This window comes from Diplodia corticola, assembly GCF_001883845.1.
Source record: "Diplodia corticola strain CBS 112549 chromosome Unknown scaffold55, whole genome shotgun sequence".
Taxonomy (NCBI): domain Eukaryota; kingdom Fungi; phylum Ascomycota; class Dothideomycetes; order Botryosphaeriales; family Botryosphaeriaceae; genus Diplodia; species Diplodia corticola.
Window position 1 is genome coordinate 128,738 of NW_017971534.1, and position 18,438 is coordinate 147,175.

At 58.1% G+C, this 18,438-nt stretch overlaps 6 protein-coding genes across 6 annotated transcripts; 4 read left to right on the forward strand and 2 right to left on the reverse strand.

Annotated features, from left to right (window-relative positions):
• Window positions 1-19: 19 nt before the first annotated feature.
• On the reverse strand, window positions 20-1,620 carry BKCO1_5500022 (mrna processing protein; the record flags this gene model as incomplete). The annotated part of the gene is made up of 2 exons (XM_020277312.1): window positions 20-708; window positions 771-1,620. 2 exons carry the CDS (start codon window positions 1,618-1,620, stop codon window positions 20-22), a joined length of 1,539 nt encoding a protein of 512 aa, XP_020127086.1.
• Window positions 1,621-1,936: 316 nt separating this feature from the next.
• On the forward strand, window positions 1,937-5,871 carry BKCO1_5500023 (pre-mrna-splicing factor rse1; the record flags this gene model as incomplete). The annotated part of the gene is made up of 3 exons (XM_020277313.1): window positions 1,937-2,180; window positions 2,358-4,431; window positions 4,557-5,871. The coding sequence occupies 3 exons, from the start codon at window positions 1,937-1,939 to the stop codon at window positions 5,869-5,871; spliced, it is 3,633 nt and encodes a 1,210-aa protein (XP_020127085.1).
• A 1,349-nt stretch (window positions 5,872-7,220) lies between these two features.
• Window positions 7,221-9,441, forward strand: BKCO1_5500024 (peptidoglycan binding domain containing protein; the record flags this gene model as incomplete). The annotated part of the gene is made up of 4 exons (XM_020277314.1): window positions 7,221-7,278; window positions 7,428-7,438; window positions 7,491-8,079; window positions 8,219-9,441. 4 exons carry the CDS (start codon window positions 7,221-7,223, stop codon window positions 9,439-9,441), a joined length of 1,881 nt encoding a protein of 626 aa, XP_020127092.1.
• A 654-nt stretch (window positions 9,442-10,095) lies between these two features.
• On the reverse strand, window positions 10,096-11,751 carry BKCO1_5500025 (amino acid permease; the record flags this gene model as incomplete). The annotated part of the gene is made up of 2 exons (XM_020277315.1): window positions 10,096-10,380; window positions 10,444-11,751. 2 exons carry the CDS (start codon window positions 11,749-11,751, stop codon window positions 10,096-10,098), a joined length of 1,593 nt encoding a protein of 530 aa, XP_020127091.1.
• Window positions 11,752-13,273: 1,522 nt separating this feature from the next.
• BKCO1_5500026 (phytase) lies at window positions 13,274-14,724 on the forward strand (the record flags this gene model as incomplete). The annotated part of the gene is made up of 2 exons (XM_020277316.1): window positions 13,274-13,302; window positions 13,359-14,724. 2 exons carry the CDS (start codon window positions 13,274-13,276, stop codon window positions 14,722-14,724), a joined length of 1,395 nt encoding a protein of 464 aa, XP_020127090.1.
• Window positions 14,725-15,393: 669 nt separating this feature from the next.
• On the forward strand, window positions 15,394-16,467 carry BKCO1_5500027 (het domain protein pin-c3; the record flags this gene model as incomplete). The annotated part of the gene is made up of 1 exon (XM_020277317.1): window positions 15,394-16,467. One exon carries the CDS (start codon window positions 15,394-15,396, stop codon window positions 16,465-16,467), a length of 1,074 nt encoding a protein of 357 aa, XP_020127089.1.
• Between the last annotated feature and the right edge of the window lie 1,971 nt (window positions 16,468-18,438).

Below are 18,438 nucleotides of genomic sequence, written 5' to 3' on the forward strand. Positions count from 1 at the left end.
ATACAACAGACTACTCGGTCTATGCCTCGTCCTTGGTCGTCGTCTCGTAGCGCTTGCCCCTGAACGCCCAAAGACCCCAGTTGCCACAGCTGATGTCCTGCGGATCGAGGTCGTTGAGATCCCATCTCAAGCTCCTGAATCTGTTCTCGCCAGGCTGGAGCAGGATGTCGACCTCGCCGCCCATCTTGTCCTGAACCCACTTCAAGTCGCGCTGCATGTCGAATTCGGTGTAGCCGGAGACAAGAATGGGCACTTTGGTCTCGAGCAGCAGCGGTAATGTCTCTTCCCATTCCGCAGAGCTGGCGGGGTGGCCCAGACCGGGGTGGAAGAGCATGAAGCAGTCGAAGTACGGGTCGTAAGGGTAAAAGTGGCCGGCGCGGTGGAGGGTGTGGTAGTACTCCACGAAGGTGCTGATCTTGAGCTCGTGCGAGATGCGGTCCTCGACGACGGCGCCGAACGGGTTGGAAGGCGTGCGCTCCGGCAGAGGGAACTCGTCGTCGCGGTTGGCCATGGATTCGGGTCCGATGAAGTTCAGATGGAACGAGACACGCGGGAACATGTGCGACAATTGGATCCAGACTTCACGCGGGAGAGAGGATTCAGCCCGCGCGCCAACGATGAAGACGCGCATCGGAGGGGGGTTGGGGCGAAGGCCCTTGATGTCACCACCGGCGCCTGAGCGTGGAGGGTGAAGAGTGTAGCGAAGTGCTGCATACAGTTAGTGAGGTCTCTGTTAACTCGAATAAAGCTCCAGAAGGAGAGAAATATACCAGACAAGGACTTGAGCCCCTCAACGGTCAATCTACCGCCGCTCTTGGCGTTGTAGGGCGAGAGCTCATGCAGGACGCTGCCAATTGTGACAGGGTAGGTCAAGAGTCTTGTGGCTTGACGTAGACTACGGTCGTCGTTGATGGCCTGGTGCTCTCTCGAATAGAGATATGTGTCCCAATTGGTGAAGTTGATCAGTGCCTCCTCCATCTGCATTCCCGGGTACTCAAACTCCGGGAAGAAGCGGCCAGACCTCAGATCATGGTCATCCTCGTTGATCTCCCGCAGGGTGTCACAAATCTCTAGGTGCCGTTCGTAGTCGTCTGCGAAGTGTTCCTCACTGCAGCTCACAGGAATGCCACAGTCCGGGCATTCATATCGCACATGCGCCGGCGGGAGGGTGCCGTGGACAGCCTTTTGCGCCTCAGGGTCTTCGGGATCGTTGACTACGCGGGTCTGGCGATGGCTATGGTGCGGGCAGTAGGCATGCTGCTTGATGAAGGCGGCGCGACGGCGGATCTCGGGCGAGGGCGAATTGGAGAAGGAATGGAAGAGGTTCTTCCGCTTCAGCAGCACGCTGCGAGCTTGGCTGGCGGTGGTGGGGGCGTTCTCGAGGCCCGGGGGTGTAGGCGGCATGCGGTGGGCTTCATTGTTGGCGGCCTGGCTCTGAGTGCCCAGCTCGCGCCTTGCGGAAGGGGTAGGCTGTGCTACTGCTGATGCGCGGGCAGCGGGCTGGGTGCTCTGCCATCGCCGGGCGCCAGCGTGCAATTGCGGGACAGACGAGGGCCGGTGGGGACGGAGACGGCGCTGGATGGAGGCCAGGCATTGCTGGCACGTGTAGCGGGAGCGCATGGCGGGCGTGGGAGCAGCGTGGTCGGCGACGCTGGAGATGCGAAGGGTAGCGGCGCATGAGGTGATGTATTCCTGGTGGGCGGGCGGCGGGCCAATCACAGCGGGCGCCGGAATTTCGACTTGTCGAAGCTCAATTGAAGCTCCGCCGCAACGCGTCGCCGACCCAGCCAACACCACGCCCCGCGCCGTCCACCTCTCGCCACCGCCCTCGCCGCCGCGTCGCCTCCGCCTCGAGCTTCCCTTGCGCTTCGATCGCCCCCTGCGAACCTGACCCTGCGATCTGCTCGAGGCCGCCAGGCCGACAGCATCTTCCGCCATGGCGACCACGTCCAACCTGTTCATGTACTCCTTGACCATCCAGCCGCCCACCGCTGTGCACCAGGCTATTCTCGGTCAATTCGCTGGCACCAAGGAGCAGCAGATCATCTCCGCCTGTGGCTCGCGCTTGATCCTGCAACGCGCTGACGCGCAGGCCCAGAGGATTACCACCATCCTCACTCACGATGTCTTCGGCATCATCCGCGCCCTGGCTGCCTTCAGGCTGGCCGGTTCGTCCAAAGGTATGTTCTAGCTAGCACTCTTTATTCAGGGCTTTATAGTGATTCTTCAAGTCCGCGACCAGCAACTTCGCATCGCGCTCCCTCAGCCTGCTTGAATGCGACGTCCCGCGGGAGACGAGAGAGAGACGGCAGTCTTTGGTTGAAGAACAGTGCTAAATATTGTCGCTTGGAACACAGACTACATAATCGTCGCCTCCGACTCTGGCCGCATCGCCGTCCTCGAGTACAACCCGCAGAAGAACATCTTCGTTCAACTGAAGCTCGAGACCTTTGGAAAGTCGGGCGTCCGCCGCGTGGTCCCAGGCCAGTACCTCGCCACCGATCCCAAGGGCCGCGCGTGTATGATCGCATCCGTCGAGAAGAACAAGCTCGTCTACGTCCTCAACCGCGACTCCAACGCCAGTCTGACCATCTCGTCGCCGCTTGAGGCCCACAGACCGCAGACTTTCGTCTTTTCGCTGATCGGTCTGGATGTGGGGTACGAGAACCCCATCTTCGCCGCGCTGGAGATTGACTACGACGATGTGGACCAAGACCCTACCGGCGAGGTCGCCGCAAGCAAGCAGAAGGAGTTGGTCTACTATGAGCTGGACCTTGGCCTGAATCACGTCGTGCGCAAGTGGTCCGACACCGTGGACAGAACAGCGAACATGCTTTTCCAGGTCCCGGGAGGCACAGATGGTCCCAGCGGTGTCCTTGTCTGCGGTGAGGAGACCATCACCTACCGTCACATCAACCAGGACGCCTTCCGCGTTCCCATCCCACGCCGCAAGGGAGCAACGGAGAATCCGCAGAGGAAGCGCTTCATCACCGCGGGCGTTATGCACAAGATGCGCGGTGCTTTCTTCTTCCTGCTTCAGACCGAAGACGGTGATCTGTTCAAGCTTACCATCGACATGATCGAAGATGAACAGGGCCAGCCTACGGGCGATGTGAGCAGGATCCGCATCAAGTACTTTGATACTGTCCCCAGAGCCACTAGTCTCTGCATCTTGAAGAGCGGTTACCTGTACATCACAGTAGAGTCTGGCAATCATCTGTTCTTCCAATTCGAGAAGCTGGGTGACGACGACGACGAGATTGAATTTCTCAGCGACAACTTCAGCCCGGAGCCGGACGCACCCTATGAGCCCGTTTTCTTCCATCCGCGACCTGCTGAGAACATCCTGCTGGCTCACAGTGTTCCAAGCATGAATCCGACTCTCGCATGCAAGGTCGCAAATCTCACAGACGATGACGCGCCCCAGATCTACACGGTTTCTGGGACTGGAGCGCGTAGCTCTTTCAAGACTCTCAAGCACGGGTTGGAGGTTTCTGAGATCGTTGAGTCGGAGCTTCCCAGCGTGCCTGAGGCTGTTTGGACGACTAAAATCCGGAGGGACGACGAGTATGATTCCTACATCATCCTCTCCTTCTCCAATGGTACCCTTGTCCTCAGCATCGGTGAGACTGTGGAAGAAGTCACGGATACTGGGTTTTTGTCATCAACCCGTACCCTTGCCATTCAGCAGCTTGGCGAGGATGCTCTAATTCAAGTCCATCCGAGGGGTATTCGTCATATTCAGGCAGAGGGCCGTATCAATGAATGGCCTGCACCACAGCACAGGACCATTGTTGCTGCCACAACAAACGAGCGTCAGGTGGCTGTTGCGCTCAGCTCCGGTGAAATCGTCTACTTTGAGATGGACACGGACGGATCTCTGGCCGAATACGATGAGAAGAAGGAAATGAGCGGCACCGTTACGTGCCTTAGTTTAGCTGAGGTGCCCCCCGGTAAGGTTCGCAGCTCATTCCTTGCCGTAGGATGTGATGATTCCACCGTCCGTATCCTCAGTTTGGATCCGGAGTCTACACTTGAGAACAAGTCGGTCCAGGCGCTGACTTCCGCACCTTCGGCGTTGAGCATCATGGCAATGGCTGATTCATCTTCGGGTGGCTCTACCCTTTACTTGCACATTGGACTGTACTCCGGGGTCTACCTGCGCACTGTCATTGATGAAATCACTGGCGAGCTGACTGACACTCGCACTCGTTTCTTGGGTGCCAAGCCGGTCAAACTGTTCAGAGTGACGGTCCAAGATCAGAGCGCCATCCTAGCAACCAGCTCTCGTTCCTGGCTCGGATACTCTGATCAGCAAACCAAGGCTTTCACTCTTACCCCTCTGGCGTATGCTCCACTGGAGTGGAGCTGGAGCTTCAATAGCGACCAGTGCCCTCAGGGTATGGTTGGTATCCAGGGACAACACCTTCGGTAAGTGCATACCTGGCCGCTCCTATGCTATAATTTTTCCAAGTGACATACTTTCCCGGGAAGCTACGTTGCCTTATTCGGTAACTGCTACTGTCTGCTCTCGAAAAACTGACAAGAATGACCAGGATCTTCACCATCGAGAATCTCTCTACCAACCTTCTCTTTGAGAACGTTCCTTTGATGTACACGCCGCGAAACCTTGTCCGCCACCCTACGGAACCGCTTTTCTACGTAATTGAATCTGACAACAATACCTTGGCAACGAGCACTCGCAACCAGCTTCTCAATGATCCGGCGACAGTCAACGGTGACGCGAAGGAGCTTTCTGCGGAGGAATTCGGTTATCCCCAAGGCACTGGCCACTGGGCTTCGGCAATCCAGGTGGTAGACCCTATCGAGCGAAAAGAGGTGATCTACACGCTTGAGCTGGAGGAGAACGAGTCTGCAGTCAGTGTCTGCCTTGCTCCATTCCAATCTCAGAGCGATGAGACGTTCCTTGTGGTTGGCACTGCCAAGGATTTGGTCGTGGCACCCAGGTCGTACACTTGCGGTTATGTCCATATTTACCGTCTACTGGAGAACGGTCGGGAGCTCGAATTCATTCACAAAACTAAGATGGAAGCGCCTCCTATGGCTCTTCTGGCGTTCCAGGGAAAGCTATTGGTGGCGGTTCACGCCGACCTTCGGCTGTACGATCTCGGTCTTCGCCAGCTGCTGCGAAAGGCCCAGTCTCTCAACGTCGTCCCGAACATCTTGACTGGACTTCAGACGCAAGGCAGCCGCATCATCTGCTCGGACGTACAGGAGTCGGTCACGTACGTTGTGTACAAGCACGTCGAGAATCGGCTGATTCCCTTCTGCGACGACAACATTCATCGATGGACGACGTGCACAACCATGGTCGACTACGAAACAACGGCGGGTGGTGACAAGTTTGGCAACATCTGGCTTATCCGCTGCCCGCTCAAGACGTCTGAAGAAGCGGACGAAGAGGGTTCTGGGCTGCATCTTATCAATGAGCGGCCATACCTTCAGGGTACGCCAAACCGTCTTGACCTTCTTGCGCACTTCTACACGCAGGACATCCCCACGTCGATTCAGAAGACGTCTCTGGTTGCGGGCGGTCGCGAGCTTCTCCTATGGAGCGGCCTTCAGGGCACGATTGGGATCTTCATTCCGTTCGTCAGCCGTGAAGATGTGGACTTTTTCCAGAGCCTGGAGCAGCAACTGCGCACCGAAGACCCGCCGATCGCTGGCAGGGACCACCTGGCTTTCCGCAGCTACTACGTTCCGGTCAAGGGTGTAATCGACGGTGACCTGTGCGAGAGGTTTTTGCGGCTACCGAGAGACAAGAAGGAGCAGATTGCGGGTGAGCTGGACCGCAGCGTGCGCGAAGTTGAGAGGAAGATTGGCGATCAGAGGACGCGCTTCGCATACTAGGCGGTGTTTCGTGATAGAGTGAGTTATTTGGAGCAGTAGTTTCTTCAGGGTCGGTGGTGCTCATGGACAGGGGCTCTTTACTGTGATTAACTATTCAGAAAAACGGCGAAAAGTAACGACGATTTCAGAGCATGCATATTAAGGCATGGCATGTGTAGTTCGAAGAAAAGCATTGCACGACTGTGCTGAGTTCTGACGTCCTGTGTCCAGGCCTTCACGTGTGAGTATGCAAATGCGGAATTATTGGCTGCCTATTCGTATCACAGTGGCTTTTGTCTTTCTTCAGCCCCATGGCGCGAAGGCAGACGCATTGCAGCCATCCTTCCGTCTGCCTTACGGATGCCTAACCAATCAGCACCGCCGTCACAAGACCCCAAGAATTTGGCCCTCTCAGCCGCAGCCGCTCATCTCAGCCCCCGCTTGACACTCTCTCCTCTCACCAACCATGCAGCTCCCCTCAAGATCTCTCACTCTTTCCAGCTACCCTCTAACTTCTTCACGATTGTTACCGTCTCATTCGTCAGCCTTGCGTGACATCACTAACAATCGAACAATCGCACAGACATATCATTCGGCCTGTCCTGCAAACTTATGAGGAAGACAAACTGACTTTTGGGTCGCATAGCAACAATGGGTGCATGTCTCACCACCCCGCGCTCTACCGCCCTACCGCCCTACCTAGCCATCCGCTGTTCTGTCGGTGTTTACGCCCTTTTTAAGGCGGTTGCTGGAGCCCCCCTGTCTGTGAGGATTGTCGGCTTTGCAATAATGCGAGGAGACAAGAAGCATGCACAGCCTTGTTTAGGGCTGAGCTCATCCGCTGCCTGCTCTTTCTCTTTACTGCTTAGCTCTGCCAATAAAAGCGGTCCACCTACTTCCCATGCGCCACTGTGTACGACGTGCAGCATTCCCGCCAGTGGCCGAGACCTCTTTATAGAGAGTGGGGATGTGATGACAGAGGTTTACTATGCGTGTGCTAGCCCTATTATGGCACCGCCGCCGCCGCCGACCCCCCTGCCACAATCGCTTGCCAAGACGAGCATTGTGTTCACCTCAGCTCGCCTGAGCAAAGGATGGCTTAGCTGCGGAAGCGTGGCGGAGTGGTCACGGAGGATGCTGGTTGGCCGAAGGGATATAAGGGTTGGATGTTTGCCTTCACGCTTGCTTCCCCTCGAGCGTTGGTTGGTGTAATTCTTGGGTTGCTACTTCTTTGTTACCCGACCGACTCGACGAAGCACCTGTTCTCTGTGCAACTGCACCCAGCCCGCCGACATACTTAAGCCTCGAACCCAAACACCTGCAACGGGTGGAAAGGCACGATACACTCGACCACTCTGTATACCGTCAAGATGTATGGAGACGTGTCTAACTTGAACAGACCGAAGAAACTGATTGTTTGTTGTGATGGTGAGTACGGCTTCCAAGTCACTTCTCTCCTTTGTCTTGCCTGCTTTGGATGTCGTCCAGATCCATGTATCCACGGGAAGAATAAGGCTAGGATCTCCCTCGGCCTCTCATCGCTCTCCGCTCTCGATGCTTAAACTAACAGGAAACAGGAACATGGATCGTATGTGGCAAACCCCAAATCTCTCATCCACCAGTAGCTCACACCCATCAAGGACAGCGATAACAGCAAGCTAGAAGACAACGGCACTCTTTTCCACCCCAAGTTGGAAGTGCAGGACCCGTCCAATGTGACGCGCATCGGCCGGGCGCTGCCGTGCTCGGACTCGCAGCAGCGGCCGCAGATTGTCTACTACCAGGCCGGCGTCGGCACGGGGCCGAGCTTGGTCGAGAAGCTCGTGGGCGGCAGCACGGGCAGCGGTCTGTCGGAGAACGTGCGGGAGGCGTACGGCTTCCTGGCGAACAACTATCAGGACGGCGACGCCGTCTACCTGACGGGCTTCTCGCGCGGCGCCTTCACCGCCCGCTGCATCGTCGCTCTCATCGACGCAGTCGGCCTGCTGACCAAGACCGCCATGCGTCACTTCTACCGCGTGTTCAAGGACTTTGAGCGCGCGGGCGAGGACGGCTATGGGACGTCCATCACGGAGGAGGTCCCGGAGTTCCACATCGAGATATCCTCGGCGGGGAAGTCGTTGGTCGAAAGGAGAAAGGAGTATCTTGCACAATACTTCAAGGAACTGAAGCGGCTGCACAAGACGCGAGAAATCCCCATCCAAGCAATCGGGGTTTGGGATACCGTCGGTAAGATCACTTTCTCTCGACGCTTTCAGTGATGACTTCCCTTTCCTTCTCCCTTCCGCCATCCACTTCGCTTCCGAGCTCCCGTTTGAGTTTCGTTCGTCATCTGCCAGCCTTCATCACGCTAATCACGTAGCACTAGGCGCCCTGGGTATCCCCACCATCGCGCTCCTCCAACGCATCGGCCTTCCCGCCTTCCTAGCCGACCCACTCATGACACCCAACCCCTACCGCTTCACCGACACAACCATCGGCAAAAACGTACGCTACGCCTTCCAGGCGCTCGCCCTCGACGAGCGCCGCTCCGCCTTCACACCAACCATCTGGGAGCAACCGGACTCGGACTCGGACGACGACAACGACGAATCCACCAGGCCCGGCTCCTCCCGCACCGTGCTCAAGCAAGTCTGGTTCCCCGGCGTACACACCGACGTCGGCGGCAGCGAAGCCGACAGCGGGCTCGCAGACGTGTCGCTCGCCTGGATGATGAGCCAGCTCGAAACCGCCGGGCTCGAGTTCGACGAGACCTATCTCGCAGACCAGTGGCGGCTGAACCGATTGGAGTACGCCGACCGCGCAGCAGCAGCAGCATCTTCCCACCGCAACCCCACCTTCCTCGCCACCGCCTCCGCCACCCTCCTCCGCCTCCTCCGCTCCCCGCTCTCCCTCCTCCCCCTCCTCCCCCTCCCCCAATCCACCTCCACCACACCCAAACACCACCACAAAACCCCCTCCTCCCCCTCCCCCTCTTCCCCCCCCCCCTATTCCACCACCCCCCCCCTCGACCCCTCCGAACCCCACTGGGCCCTCACCCGCCTCCACTCTTCCTCCTCCTCCTCCTTTTCTTTCTCCTCCTTCTCATCCTTCCTCTCCTCCCTCTCCTTCAACGTCACCGCCCTCGGCGGCCTCGCGCCCCGCCACCCCCTCGCCACGCACCGCACATCGTACGAAACAGGGCGGCCGCTGCCGGCGCTGCTGCGCAACACGCACGAGCGGGTGCACGCGAGCGTGCGGGCGCGGGTGCAAGTGGGGACGTATGGCGCGGATGCGTTGATGGGGCCGGGCGGTGCGGGCGGTGCGGGCGGGTGGGTGCTTGAGAAGGTGGAAGAGGGGGGGAAGGAGGGGAAGGAGGGGAGCAGGTGGCGGTGGGTCAATAGGGGGGGTGGGGGGGAGGTCAGGGGGAAGGTGTTGGAGGAGGATGAGCTGGGGCGGTTGGAGGTGGTGTTGTTGAGGGAGGATCGGGAGATGGCGGGGTGGGTGTTGGGGAGGGGTGGGGCGAGGGTGGTGGGGGAGGGGGAGGGCTCGTCGGCGGCGGCGTCGGCGGCGTCGGTTGTGGTGGAGGGTGGTGGTGGTGGTGATGAGTGATGGTGGTTTAACCCGGTGGGGAGGGGGATGGATGGGGTTGAGGTTGTTGTTGTTGTTATTGTCGTTAGAGAAGGAAGTGAGTGGAGCTCCAGATGTCTTTTTTTTTTCGGGGCGTCCGGACGGTTACTGTTCTTCTTTCTTCTCCGGTACTCAGTTGTTTTTACTGGGCTCATAGGAGTTTGTTGCGCATTGTGACATTGCACTAATGAAGTTATTGATCATTTTACACTTCAAAAACCCCGATTGCACTATGTGATAACGCTTAGTCTGATCAGGGAAAGTGAGACGAGACCGAGTGGATAGTGTCTATAACGATGAGTAGCATATAGGCGTGTATAGTGACCTGCAGCACAGGCGCGTATAGTGACGTTAAACATGGACGAGTATATAAGATGAGACGGATCGAACCACTTCAAGTGAGAATTTTTCCCTCCTTCCCTTTCTGGTAGGGTTTAGCGAGACATGTCAGTGAATACGATATCTCTGTTGCACAACTCGGCACTCCTTGTCCATCATATCGAACGTAATTCTATTCTTTGTGCACAATCGTAATCATATCGAAACAGCACAAGAGTATGTACAAATTGCAATACTCCAACCCAGTGCCAGACCCATGCTATATATAAAAAAAAGGCGAAACAAACATCTCAAAGATCAAGCCTCCACCGGATATTTCGAGTCCGGATCATCCATATGCGCCTTGTTGTCGCCTTCCACGCTGCCGTTAGGACCAACCTTGGTCGCTTCTATCACCTCCAAGCCCTCGTCGATCTTGGGGCCACGGTAGTTCTTCCTGCCATCGAAAATCCACGTTATGCTGCTGATGAGAATGACAATGGCAAAGACGACAATGCAGTAGTTCATGTTGGAGCCTGAGACGGGGAGCTCGGGCGGGAAGACGAACAAAACGGTGGTAACGATGACATATGCGACGCCAATCTAACGGAGAAAACAGTATTAGTTGAGTTTCGGTGCAAGAAGTGAGGTAGAGGGGACGCTTACCAAGTTGGCAACCCACGCAACCGGTTCAGACAGGGTCCAGCTCCGCGGTGGCAGCATCTTGCGGCCGCGCATGCAGTTGATGGCGATGGGAAGTCCATACGAGATACCAAGAGAGACAACGGAGGCGGCAGTGATGGCGTTGAAGGCACTGTCGGAACCAAGGAAGATGCACCCGAAAATGATGACCCAGGAAGTGGTGAAGAGCAGGGCGTTGAGCGGGATATCAAGGCCGTGATGGACCTTGGACAGATGCCTCGAGAAGGGAAGACCGCCGTCACGTGCGAAGGCATAGACCATGCGCGACGAAGTGGTCATGATGGAGGTGGTGGCGAAGAGCATGCAGACGAGAGGGAAGATGAGCAGGCAGATGGCGCCAGCGTGGGAGTTGGTGGCGTTGAAGAGAATCTGCAGCAGCGGACCGGCCGAGGAAGAGATGACATCGTCGATGTTGCCAGCGACGAACAGAAGGCTGACGAGGAAGATGAAGCCGGTGAACGTGCCGATGAGGACGCAGTACACCATGATCTTGGGGCCCTCGACTGCGGCGTTGGGGATTTCCTCGATCATGTGGGCAACGGCGTCGAAGCCAGTGAGACCGAGACCGCCCTGCAGGAGACCAAGAAGCCAGGCAATACCATCGGGCCAACCCGTCTCGTTGATGAACTTGCGGAAAACAAAGTCCCCAGTGGAGTAGTTGGGGGAGGCGCATGCCAGGATGGTGATGCAAATGATGGCGAAGCCGGCAATGGACCAGGTAATGGCGGCCTTGTTGACGTACGGCAGGGACGAGTTGGCAAAGGCGTTGATGCAGAAGGCCAGGACGTTGTAGCCGATGTAGATGAGGAACTGGTGCCAGGCCTGCGGCTCGTAGTTGGGGTTCTCCAGGGAGATGACGCCGACGACAAGCTGGCTACCCAGCAGGCCGCCGGTGCAGACGAGGGCGATCCAGCCGAAGGTGTTGATCCATCCCGTGGTCCAGCTCAGAGCAGGCACCCAAGCCTTCCAGCTGATGACGGCAACCCAGTGGTACTGGCCGCCGGCGGTGGGGTAGGCGGAGAGAAATTCTGCAAGCGAGGCGGCCAGGCAGAGGTTGCAGATGCCGGCAGTAATCAAACCCCAGACAACGCTAGTAGGCCCGCCGGACGGCAGGGCAAGGGAGAGCGAGGTGGAGAGAGCGGTCCAGGAATTGAGGATTGCGAAGGCAAGGCCCAGCATGGACAGGAAGGAGAACTGACGCTTCAGCTCGCCCTTGTGGCCAAGGGACTCGAGCTGGAGCTCGTCGGCGGTGAGTTCTGCGGAACGCGCCATGCTGTCGACTGGGCGGAGACGGAGGGGCCGGAGGAGGAGGAGGAGGGCGGATGAAGAAGGCGTGTAGCGGGCAGCGAGGTGGCAAGTAAATACCTGTTAGGGCAGAGGCGGCGTACGAGTAGCCGGCGTTGATAGGCCCCCGCGTTCGGCGGTATGGGCGCTGTTTGTGCCTGGAGCTAGCGGATTTGTATCTGGGCCTTAGTGATCAAATTAGAAAGCTGTTACCAAACCCCTTGGTCGCGGAGCCAATCACGCGGCAGCCGGCTCCGCAGAGTTACCGCATCCAGCAACGCGCGGCTGAGGGAGCGGTCGAGGCGAGAGCGAGGCCTGCGGTGGATTGCGGTGGATTGCGGTGGATTGCGGAGAGATGGCTCGGGATGCGTCGCTGCCGTCTGGGGATGGGCTTTTCTGGGGCAGCGGGTGCCGACTTCACGCAGCGCGCGTCGAGCGTCTCAGACGGTCGGCTGCGGTCAGCGGCGGCGCGGTCGGCCAAATACCGGTAGCGTGCTGGGTGCTAGCTGCCGTCATGATCGCCGGGCTAGCCGTCTTGTCAGGTAAGCAGCCGGCCAGCCGCAGAGGGCCGACGCAGGCTATCGACCGTGGGATGGGCCCTGGCAGCCAGCGGTAGGGCTGCATCGGGGTTATCAGCTTGGCGGAGCGGGCCTTTTCGCCTCTGGTCGCCAGCCGGGGCGACGCGTAGGCTGCGGTCACGTAACGGGCTGACAAGCGCAGGGCGCAGACAAGGCGAGACGGCGCACTCAAGCTTTTCGTCCAAGCACAGCAGCCACGGCGCACGTCACATGACGCCACGGCCCGGCCATGTCTCCGCCCGAGGTGCTGCCACTGCATGTGCTAGCGCTACCTAGCCACGGACTCTGCCCTGCTCTGCCCTGCGCCGCCCTGCGCTGCCCTACGCTGCACGCGCTGCACTACGCTGCACTACTCGCCCTTAGCGCATGGACGCCCTCAGACTTCACCTCAACTCCCGCTTCGCCCAGCGCCGGCCGACGAGAGGGTGCTCACGCCTGCGACACCGCTGCCCACCGTGACCCGCAGCGGCAAGTTTTCCTCCCTCGGCTGTGCGGCTGGCGCGTCTGCTATTATAATGTTTTCTGCTAAGCCGGAGCCCCTGAAACAGGCTGTGGTCATGCATGAGGAAGAAGTCGAATTGCTGGACTCGCGTCGCAGCAGCTGGGACGAGCCACGCCCCGATGACCCTCAAGGTAAGTTCCCGTTCGGGCGCACGGCGACGGCGCAAGCTCTCCATCAGGTGTTGGATGCTCGCCTGGCCCAATCACTTTGATCCGCCCTGCACGTGCTGCGCCGGTGCCGGCGCCCAGGTGTTTGCATTGTGCCTGAACCGAGCCTCCCAGATCAATACCTGCCCCTCGTGGGCAGTGCGACCGGTGTCCGTCGCGTGTTTCAGGACCCAAGTTCTCGGGCTCGTCGCATTATAAAATGTCTTTCGCCGTCGTCGAAACAAAACTCGCCTGCATCGACCTTCGGGCCTCGCACTCTCACCATGCTCGCTGCGCTTCTCCTCGTCCTTGGGTAGGCATCTAGACAAACAGCTCAAAAGAAACCCACGCGCTCACCCCGCCATGCAGCGCGGCCACGTGGGCCAATGCGGCCTCGAATGCGACCACTGCCGCCAACTCCACCTCGTGCGACACCGTTCTCCACGGCTACCAGTGCTCCCCTGAGATTTCCCACTTCTGGGGCCAGTACTCGCCTTACTTCGAGGTCCCATCTGACATCTCGGCCGACATTCCGGACCAGTGCAAGGTCACCTTTGCTCAAGTCCTGTCTCGTCACGGCGCACGCGACCCCACCGCCAGCAAGACGGAGGCGTACAACGCCACCATCCAGAAGATCCAGGAGAACTCGACCTCTTTCGAGGGTAATGCCGCCTTCTTGCAGAACGTCGAGTATACGCTCGGCGCCGACGAGCTCACCACTTTTGGCGAGCAAGAGCTGTACCACTCTGGTATCAAGTTCTACAAGAGATACGCCGACCTCGCCCGCTCCAACCACATGTTCGTCCGCGCTTCCGGCGAGTCGCGTGTTATTGCAAGCGGCCAACACTTCACCGAGGGTTTCCACGACGCCATGGTAGACGACAAGTCGAACCTCACTGGAGACTACCCTTACGACATCCTCATCATCAGCGAAGAAGAAACCATGAATAACACCATGAGCCACGCCATATGCACCAACTTCGAGAATGAGGATGACGACGTCATCGACGCTCGTGGCCAGGCTCCGTTCAACGACATCTGGCTGCCGCCCATCACCAGCCGCATCAACGATCAGCTGCCCGGCGTCAACCTCTCCCAGGCCGAGGTCACGTACCTGATGGACCTGTGCCCATTCTACACTGTTGCTGACCCCGAGGGCAAGCTTTCTGAATTCTGTGACCTTTTCTTCGAGGACGAGTGGAAGCAGTACGACTACTACCAGTCTCTGGGCAAGTACTACCACTACGGCGCTGGTGATCCCCTCGGCCCTACCCAGGGCGTGGGATACGTCAACGAGCTCATTGCACGTCTGACCAACACCCCCGTCCAAGACCACACGTCTACGAACAGCACCCTGGACTCGGATCCCGAGACCTTCCCCATCGGCAAGGGCAACGTCCTGTTTGCCGACTTCTCCCACGACAACGACATGACGGCCATATTCTTCGCCCTTGGCCTGTACAACGACACGCAGCCTCTCAACAACACGCAGGTGCAGACGGCCGAGGAGAGTGGAGGCTGGAGCACTTCATGGACGGTGCCGTTTGCTGCGAGGCTGTACATTGAGAAGCTTGCGTGCAGCGGTGAGACGGACGAGTATGTCAGACTCCTTGTGAATGACCGGGTCATCCCGCTCAGCTGCGCCGATTCCGACGGCAAGTGCAAGCTGGATGCTTTCATCGACACTTTGGACTTTGCCCGGTCTGGAGGAAACTGGTCCGCTTGTTTTGACTAGACCTTGGGCTACGGTGCGGTAGAGAAGATAATAAATGATATACCAATCTACCTCTCAAAACCCCCCCCGAAATTATCCATGATTTGGAATAGGAAGAATTGTGTACCAGTCATCAGACAATGCGACGCTGAAGTCAAGGTCGCACATGGGCATGTGGGCACGCATAGTCAGGTGAGGATCCACAGCGACAAGGCTGAGAAGGCATTTGGGATCAAGTTGGAGGTGTTGGAGAAAGAGGAGTAGGGGCGGATAATAAGCCGGGCAGAAAAAGGGCAGACGGGAAGGAACAATTAGCATGCTGGACACTTTGAGGCTCTTTGATTCTCGCGAGTGGGTCTTAATGGCACGTCTTATCAACTTAGCGTTACTCGATTTGCGAAACACTGCAGGTACGCCGCAGTGTTTCGGAAGCGGCAGGGCTGGTGGACCAGTCGGCGGGCGTCTCTCGAGGCCCCATGTGGAGAAGCGGGAGGTGCCAGCTCTGCGCCAAGGGGCGTGTTGTTGTCGGCGGTGGGGCGTGGCCGGCGATCAGGCTACAACTCATCGCCCTCGCAAGCCATGGATCCCGGCCAGCCTGGGGTTGCCAGGCCTACTTTCCTCTTGAGTCAAGCCCACAACAATCCCACCTCTCCCCCGGCCGCCTCTCCAGCGAATGCTTGACAAGCCACCATGAGGGGCCGCCTGTCGACGACGTCTTCTACGTGCAGCCTCGCCCGCCCGCCGTCGTCCTCGTCGTCGCACCCGTCCGAGGCGGACTCGCTCGCCGCCCTGCTGTCGCCGTCCTCTCGCGCCGAGCCCGACGCCCTAGCACTGCCCTGGCACTCGACCGTGACCACCTACTCCAAGCTCACCCACGGCCCGCCCGCAGACCGGCTGGTCGCCCTGCCCGACCCCGCCGGATGCTCGTCCAGGTCTCGCCTCCAAAAAGCCCCGCCGTCGCCCGCCATCTCGCGCCTGTCCTGCGCCGGCCTGTGGCCCTCGATCCTGCCCGCCAGTCTGCTCTGGTTCGTCGTGTACGGGAAGCGCCATCTGCCCACCGGCACCGTGCCGTCTTGGTCGTGGGCCTCCATCTCCGGCGGCTACGTCTCGTGGGACGCCCTGTGGCCGCGGAGCGAGGTGCCGTGGCCGCTCGGCCAGAAGCCCGAGCAAGCACCATCTCTCGCCCACGATGCGCCGCCGCCCCAGCAGCGCGGCTTCCCACGCCTGGACGGCAAGCTGCGCATCCTGCGCGCGCGCTCCCGCTCCAGCGAGGACGGCGGCCCCGTCACCGTCCCCATCAAGGGCGTCATCACCCTCCGCTGCACCCTCTGCCCCGTCCTGGCCGTCGCCGACATGCGCGACTGCGACCGCACCATGACCGGCGGCCGCGTCTTCCAGGGCTGCATCATCGCCGACGCCCGCGCCCGCAAGGCCGTCCGGGCCGGGCTCGAGCTGCCCGACCGCGACTGGGTCGCGACGCAGCTGCGCGTGTGGGAGGATCTCGGGTGGAGCAACGACCAGCTGAAGCTGCTGTTCGACCTGAGGCTCTCGCCCGCCGAGTTCGCCGCCGTCAAGTACGAGGTGCTGTACTGCGTCAGGTTCTACGAGTACGCCCCGAGCTCCGTCTCCTGGGGCCATCATGACGGCCTGCTGCTGAGGCGGAGGGCGGGTTCGACCAACGATGAGTACGAGCGCGTCGGCTTGTGGAAGTGCACCCAGAACTCCATGTTCGATGACAAATATCAAGTCATCAACCTGGTTTGAGGGAATATACCCCTTGAAAAAAAAGCGAGGAAAGACGCGAGACCAGTGATCTGTAATATCTCGCGGGCATATATATCAGAGACAAATTTGGCTTCACGGTATGTTACTGGCCGAGTGAAGATACACAGCTAACCTCCAGTTAGCCCCAGCTATCTCGCGGGTCTGTCAAACAGCCATCGCGGCCCCTCAGCTCGACTCGTTCCTTCATTTGATATCCGCACTGTTCACAATCGTGCCGAAAGCATCTCCCAGCTCAGCGAGGACCCACTACAGCGCATGACACGTTAGCTTTGGCTCATCCGCGAAGCAATCGGTTTTCATCAACCATCAAGTACCGCAGCACCTGCCAAACAGGCAGCATGTAGGAAAGAACGAGTGAAAAAAAAAAGAGAAGAAGAAGAGAAACGCACGACTCGAGAACGACCATATACGACGCAAACAAAAAAAAAACACACAAAAGCGCCAAAAGAAACAACAGTAGCAACATCCAAAGAACAAATTCCAAGAAGAAGAAGAAGAAGAAGAAGAAGCAGACGAAAGCCAAAGTGCCAATAAAAAAAAGGAAAAAAAAAAGGATCCCCCACAACCACCACCACCACCCTCCTCAAATCTCGTCACTCGCCTTCATAACCTACCTCCTCCCCGCTCCCACCTCCCAAGGGATATCCCGATCTCCCCACCGCGTCCGCCACTACCACAGCCTCCAAACCCCCTCTGATCCGCCTCCCTCGTCGGTCGGCCAGCGCCGTCGATCGGGTACGACGGTCGTGCGTGACGTGCGCGATGTGGCCCTCGTTGCCGGCTGATCGGTAAGCGCGCGAGGCCGCGGACCGCGAGCGCGCCCCCGAGGCGTTGTTTGTTTTGGGCGTGCGTCGATGATGACGGGGACGGAGTCGCGAGGGGTAGCACCGGTCGTCGTGGGCGGGATGCCGGTGAGGGCGCGGAAGGATTGGGCCGACTTGTTTTTTTTTCCCCTCTCCTCTCCTTCTTCTTCTTCTTCTTCTTCTTCTTGACTTTTCTATTTCTTTTTGGGTGGGGGGATCTTTTAGATATGGGGGGGTTGGAACTTTGTTGTTTTGTAGTTAGAAGAGAGAATAGATAGGTGGGTGTGTTGTTGGGTGGAAATCTTACGAGGTTCCTTTTCTATTTTATCAAATCGATTGGGGAGGGAAAACCCCCGCTGTGATGGATATTACGGGATGAGTTATTTGATGAACTAGATTTTCTTGCTTCCCTTGCGGATGATCAGCTGTATCGTACGGACGAATATGTAGTCATGCGTTACCACCCCCCCACACACACGCGCGCGCGCACGCGCCAGGGGGTCCGCATTTATTAGCATTTGGAAAAGGACCTATACCCGGGTCGAAAAGCACTAGTAGCTCACGGTCGTGGTGGCGCCGTTGGTTTCTTCTTTGTTGCTCCGTTGCTTATATTACCCCGCTGCGGGGCTACTTACTTACCATGTGTTGGGGTACCTACGTCATAAAAAACTGCTGCGCAAAAAATCCGCCAAGCAACCGGCGGTCGTCTTTTGGCTCGACGAGGATTAGTCAAGTATCAGGAAACCAGCCCTCGCGCGATCGAGTTCCAAATCGACTACATTATTGCAAGTGAGAGACAGCGAGTCGACGAATCAAGCGCGTTTGCGCGCACGCAAGAACTGGTGGAAGCTGAACCAAAAGCCACACGGCGTTATGAGCCAGACCTCAGGCTTTCCAGTAGCGTATTGCAGGAACTTCAATGTCTCTTCGACCCATGTGCTAGACTGCCGAAAGATAGTTTTGGCATTCTCGTTGCTATCAAATGTTGTATAAGACGGGGGAATCCCCGGTTTTGTTTTCATGATTCATCTTCTAGAGTAAGGTTGTTGTTTTCAGAGTGGAGGGGGCGGGAAGAAGACATTAAGAAAATGCAAAGAAGCAATGGGATGGAAATTCTCATGGGGAATTGTAAAAGCAAAGGAGGTGT